Below are 6882 nucleotides of genomic sequence, written 5' to 3' on the forward strand. Positions count from 1 at the left end.
TCCAAATCTCTACTGCCATACTTTATTATTACATAACTCTAATTCCGACAACAACCCATCAATAACTTGATTATACCATAACTTACATAAACTTTGTCTCCTCGAACCCATGGGTTGTCTTTTAATTTCTTATAGAACTCTTTCCTCACTTAAAGAACTTCACTATTTGCTTATAAGAGGCAATCACTCAATCCAACACAACCTGCAAACAAAAAGCAGTCACTTTATATGTTTGTTTTATACCAAAGGGCGCCTTGGGTGTATCAGGAGTTGACTGAACTAAATTGTTAAGGGTTCAAGTCTGGTTGTGAACGAAAATATGTAAATTTAGGAGTAATGTAGTGTGTGCGTATGTAAACCGCTTTAAAAATATGTTTGTTTGATGATCCATATATTTCTCGTGTAAAGTAATGATCTATGGTATTTCCCAAATGATCTACACTTTGAAAGTATCATGTTCTACAAATGTATGAAGAAATGGCTCAAAAAATCTGCCAACTTGGTCTTTTCAACTGTAGGCTTATACACATCCGCTTTTAGATAACTTTAAAACAAATATGGATTATTGTTAGCTTATGTTTCAACGAGAAATATGGAAGGAGATAAATACGTTCCATCTTATGTTTCAACCAAAGTATCGTTCGTGACCCACACAAAATCTTCCAGCATATCCAATCTTAAATATTATGCTTCTACCCCCAATATAACCCCAAATCTTCGATATGTGTTATTACTATTCAACATTAATTTTTTCGACCACAAATGATTTTGGCTCTATAATTGATATCACGCAACAAACCTAAAACCATTGAAGGGATATTGTTCCTAATTAGGTTTGAAAGAAACTTGGTGGCTAAAGAGGAAGAGGAAAAGGGTAGGGTGGTAATATAAGGAAGGGAAGGAATGTGATCATTGAATTTGAAGAAGGGATGAGAGGAGGGTGGCCGCCAGATATAAGAAGGGAAAGGTGGGTGAAGGGTTTATGGGTTGGTCACTTAGGCTTGTCGATCAAGTCTTCTTAAGTCATGTTTGACGAAAATAAAGTAACTTATTGTAATTTACTGTTTGGTAAAATAAAATAGGTTATTTTAGCTTATTAGTTAGATTTGATAAGCTTATTAGTTAGATAGTTTTTGATTAACTTGTGAAGTTCTTTAAAAAATATTTCAAATATGATTATATTTATTATTTTTTCTTTTAGTCATATATATCTAAATGCATATTATTTATGTCAGTTTTTTATATTTATGTTTAGCTTATAAGTTATTTTTTTTACCAAACATTATTAATTATTTAATTTATAAGTTAGTTTATTAGTTATCAACAACATTTTCAGCTTCTTTGCCATACAAGGCCTTAATAAACAAATGATTAAAGAAAAAACAATTAAACGACAAATAAAAAAAAAAATAGAAAGAGATAAATTGATCATTTTATAATTATCTTTTTTCTAAGTTTGCCAAAAATACTTTGCCCCATATTTTAAAAAGAAATTAGCCAAATCGATGAACCGTTCATGGTTTTATAATCATACAACCAACGGTTTAAAATTTCATATATTTATATTTAACTTGAAACTTTTCAAAAATATAATTAACTAATTATACAATCGTGTCTTAAAAATTTGTATTCCAATAAGTATTTAACTTGAACATTAAAGACAGTGAAAAGTAAAAACCCGTTGTTTTCATTTTAATTTATTTACCAAAACATGGTAGACCCATATTTTAATTTAAAAAAATAAAAAAAAAGGAAATAAATCTCATACAAATTTACGAAATCGCCCTTTAGCTTCCTCCTATCCTTTCTACCAGGCATCTCCAGTCAACCTCTTCTTTCTCTTCGCATTTCTTTTACCGGCGACCACCACCTCACCACCTGCCATCTCCGATGAACACCCTTTTCATCTTCTTTATCACAGTTCCAGAAACGGTCAGTAAGTATCTCCGATGACTGCAACATATTTTGAGTTTGCTTTTTCCAAATATGCACCAACCCTAGGGGAACGGCTTCAACGAAAGGAGGATGAATTTGTGGGTTTTCTGGTTCGAGTTGTGCGAAACAAAACCCCCGTTGGTGTATGTGTGTTTGTGGCGTTGTGGTTCTGAATAGCAGGTGGTGGTGGTCGGCGGTAGAATGAGTTGCAAATGGGAAAAGGAATGGAGTAGGAGATGGCTAAGGGTATTTTGGTAAATTAAATATGGGCTTTAATTGTTTTCTCTTTCTTTAACACGTAATGTGGGTCCCACCCGGTGGTGGTGGGCAATACTCTCAAGTGTCAGCACACACATCAAGACGTAAAAACCTAAAGCTTAAATACCAGCATATGCTCTTGCAATGGAGTAGGCCGGCATTTCCGAACGGCCCTTTCGCTATTCAGATTTAGACGGAGAAAGAGGACGACTCACGCCTAAAAGCTTCATTCAGGTGATTATCTTTATCTTCTTCATTCATCTTTCGAATCGATACAGAGATTTGAAATACATTCGTTTTATATGCGTCTGTATTTGTGAAAACTGAATTTGCATGCCGTGATTCGTGACTGTATTTGTTGGATTAAGGCCTGAGTTTAGTCGAAGGGATTCATATTTGATAGATCTAAAATTTCCGGTGCTTAAAACTTTCGAACATTGATTGATGTGGAATGTGGCTGAAAAGTGGATCTGAGAAATCATTTTTCTTGATTCTGTCCCTCCTTTCTGATGTAAGCGTTGGGGTTGCTGATTTAAGCAAATATGAACAGCGAATGGAAACAATCTCATTCCGATTTTGTTAACTTTACTCTTTTTGTTTCGTTTTTTCTTGCTAAAAGTGTTTCTTCTTTATTGGAGCTGGATTTTTGTGAAATTTGATTCATTCAACAACCTACGATTTTCTATTTTGATAAAGTAATTGAAAACTGCAATGTTTACTTATCGCTCACTTTTGCTTTTAATTTTCCTATAACATGCTTCCTCGATTTCCTCTGGAGTTGCATAAAGATTTTTGATACTTTGTGGTTCATTATCAATGTTTAAGTTGAGATTTTTGATTTCTACTTTATGATATTTTGGTAATCTGTTTTCTAGTACTTCATATACATCTACTACCCAATTTGACATCAAAACATTATAAAAAAAGCAAACTTGATTTCTGATTTTTGATTTGTGGTTAGATATACTTGCTGTGATTTTTAATAATCAGTTTAGATTTCTGATTTTTGATTCGGGTTCCTTTATCAGATTTTTTGTATTGCGAATTGTGTATCAGATTTTTGAGTTCTGTTTTCTGAAAAAGTTTGGATTATTGCTCTTATTTTGACAACGGAAAAAGAAAATCACTGGATTTATTTGAGAGAGTTAACAGATCTTCTCAACTTTGAAAGCTAAAATCATAAATGTTTCCCCATCTCCCCCATCTTCTTTAAGACTTTAACCATTTGACATGTTTGGGCTAAAAAGAGAAACTGTTAATACAGAGTGATGTTTTTTGCAATTTGCTAAAATCACTGGATATCTCTTCATTTTATTGTTCAATGTTCACCACATATTATTATATATTTTAGATACAATCTTTACTTGAGAGACTTGGATACTATCGCCAAAATATGACAATTTTTTTTTTTGTCTTTGTCTTTTTGTATTCAATAACATGCACTGTGTATCACATGGGCCTCACCAAACTTTTACAACTTACTGAACTGATTTTTGTTTATATTGTCCAACAGCAACTTATTATTATATATAATATGCTTTTCCCAACAACCCCCTTATTTATGTCACATCCCTTACATCAAATCAGATCTAATTATGTGGTTGTCCTTTGAATTTCATAGTTCCCTCCTAGGTTTGGGCATGTACTTAACTTCATTTATGATTCAAAAGTTATTGAATTCAAGTTCACCTTCCCGTGTTTTTAAATCACATGACTCATGATTCCATCAACATTTTCAAGTTAATAGCAAACTGTGTTTGTTTCTTTTCACAAATAGCTCTACTTTTTTTTCGATATTTACTATGTTGGTCAACTTAATGTTTAATAGTTTTATAAATTTGGTATACTTTGAATGTTGTCAGTCAAAATTGGCATACCATGTGATGCATTATCAGTGTTTTTTTTATTTCAAGAAAGCGTGTTTCTTCTTATGGAAAATTTGGTATTAAATTATTGAGATATTTGATTTATGCTCAACTATCATGGACCCCACCCCACTTATATTATAAGCTAACTTGTGATATTTCAATCTTATTTTTTTTATGTATAGGTGATTGAACAATGGGTGCCGGAGGGCGAATGTCGAAGGTGTCAAATGACAAAAATACCCCCCAACGGGTCCCGTACCAAAAACCACCATTCACAGTTGGCGAACTCAAGAAAGCAATCCCGCCCCATTGTTTCAACCGATCCGTTATCCGCTCGTTCTCATACGTCGTCTACGACCTCACAATCGCGTCCATATTCTACTACCTTGCGTCAAATTACATCCCTACCCTTCCCCACCCTCTATCCTACGTGGCATGGCCCGTGTACTGGGCCCTACAAGGGTGTGTCCTAACCGGTGTCTGGGTCATCGCCCACGAATGCGGTCACCACGCGTTTAGCGACTACCAATGGCTCGACGACACTGTCGGCCTCATCCTCCACTCCGCCCTCCTCGTCCCGTACTTCTCATGGAAATACAGTCACCGCCGCCACCACTCCAACACCGGGTCAATCGAGCACGATGAAGTCTTCGTTCCGAAGCTAAAGTCAAACGTCCGGTCAACCGCAAAATACCTAAACAACCCTCCGGGCCGAATCCTAACCCTTTTAGTAACCCTAACCCTAGGATGGCCCTTATACCTAATGTTTAACGTATCCGGTCGATACTACGACCGCTTCGCGTGCCATTTCGACCCGAACAGTCCGATTTACTCGAACCGCGAACGCGCACAAATCTTTATCTCCGACGCGGGAATTTTCGCGATTCTTTATGGGCTTTTTCGTCTTTCGACAATGAAAGGGCTTGCGTGGGTCCTAGCTATGTACGGGGGCCCGTTGGTTGTGGTGAACGGGTTCCTTGTTTTGATCACGTTTTTGCAACACACGCACGCGTCGTTGCCCCACTATGACTCGACTGAATGGGATTGGTTGCGTGGGGCCCTTGCGACTATTGATAGGGATTACGGGGTTTTGAACAAGGTGTTTCATAATATTACAGATACTCATGTGACTCATCATTTGTTTTCGACTATGCCTCATTATCATGCGATGGAAGCGACTGAAGCGATTAAGCCGATTTTGGGGGATTATTATCAGTTTGATGGGACTTCGGTTTTTAAGGCCATGTATAGGGAGACTAAGGAGTGTATTTATGTTGATAAAGATGAGGAGGTGAAGACTGGGGTTTATTGGTATGGGAATAAGATCGAATGAATGAATGAATGAATAGAGATATGGAATCGAAGGAAAGAGTGGCGAAAGTTTATCTCTTTTTTTTTTTTTAGTTGTGTTGTTTAGTGTTTGGTTTTGTTTTGATGCCCGTTTGAAAACGGACGTGGAAATTGTAGTGAGAGTTGAATAATAAGTTATGTACTCGAACTTGATGTTTGTAGCCACTCTGTTTTAGTTTTTTCGAATGGAGCTTTATCTAAGCATCAATTTGTCTCTAAAATTTTATATAGTTTTAAGCAAACCTAAAAAGTCCAAATAAACGGTTAATAGCAAACCAAAAAAGTCCGAATAAACGGTTGTTAACCTCTGATAGAACTACTCAGAGGGTACATTAAGAAGTTGGAATCATGAACATTAAAGTAGTTTTTAGAACTCTAGCTAATAACTAGGTTAACATTAAGTTATTTTAATGATATTATAAAGCACTAAATTATAATAAATTCAAAATATAAACTCGTTTATTACGCCTTACATACATCATAAATGATTCAGTTTTATTAAAGAACCCCTTTATTATTTGTTTTTTTTAGTTTTTCCTAATGTAATAGATTTTTCATTATTGCAACAGTGAAACACGGATATAGAATAATGAAAGTTGCTTGTGGTCCATGTGGACCATGTGAGTGGTTTGTATTTTATAAAGTAATAAAAGTTGAAGGTGACCCTGTTTGGGAAGATCTGTGGATCATGCCTTGCCACAAAATATTAAATTTAAACGTCAATTTTTTTAGAGTAAGTTTTGTATTTGGTCCCTATTTTGTAATTAAAAAAAGTTTGGTCCAATTTTTAAAATGTATTTTTATTGTGAATTTAGTCTCTGGAACAATGTAATATGAGTTTTATATGGGACCAAACTTGCAATTGTGAGTAAAGCATATAGACATAATACTCTACAACATATGAACTTAAGGATAACTTCTATAAAAATTTCAAGAATTCGACAAAAACATGTGATTTAAAGTAAAATACTAGGACTAAATTTATAATCTACTCATTTCTATTCAACCACTCAAAAATGATATTTTAATAACATATGCGGAATATTTAATATTTAATAATTTTACAAAATATCGAGTTTGGTGTTTGATGCAAATTAAACAGCGTAAACATTCATCGACACCAAAAAAGTTGTGTTGGGCCCCCTGATTTTGGGGGGTTATTATCATTTATCAGTTTAATGTGATGTCGATTTTAAAGCGATGTGGTCTAAAGAAATGAACGAGTGTATTTATGTTGATAAAGATGTGGAAACTTTTTTGTAGCAGGAATTATCATCTTAAAGTTGAAGTATCTGATATTCGAATTTAGTTAAACAAATTTTGTAGTCAAATTGTGTTTCTAGCTTTTTAGCTTTTAAAGTGACCTATTTCTAGCATCAATTATCTCTCTCTTTTTATTCAAATAAAAAATATTCTTATAATTTAAATTATATTTGACAGACTAATTAAAAAAAGTTAGATGAAAAGATGA

The 6882-nt window shown here is 34.4% G+C and overlaps 1 protein-coding gene across 1 annotated transcript; it reads left to right on the plus strand.

Annotated features, from left to right (window-relative positions):
* The first annotated feature begins 2278 nt into the window (after positions 1 to 2278).
* On the plus strand, positions 2279 to 5619 carry LOC145055129 (delta(12) fatty acid desaturase FAD2). Its single transcript, XM_079003419.1, has 2 exons — positions 2279 to 2427; positions 4244 to 5619. Exon 2 carries the CDS (start codon positions 4255 to 4257, stop codon positions 5392 to 5394), a length of 1140 nt encoding a protein of 379 aa, XP_078859545.1. The 5' UTR covers positions 2279 to 2427; positions 4244 to 4254; the 3' UTR covers positions 5395 to 5619.
* Positions 5620 to 6882: the final 1263 nt, after the last annotated feature.

This window comes from Lactuca serriola, chromosome 5, assembly GCF_051521515.1.
Source record: "Lactuca serriola cultivar US96UC23 chromosome 5, Lser_US96UC23_V15, whole genome shotgun sequence".
NCBI lineage: Eukaryota > Viridiplantae > Streptophyta > Magnoliopsida > Asterales > Asteraceae > Lactuca > Lactuca serriola.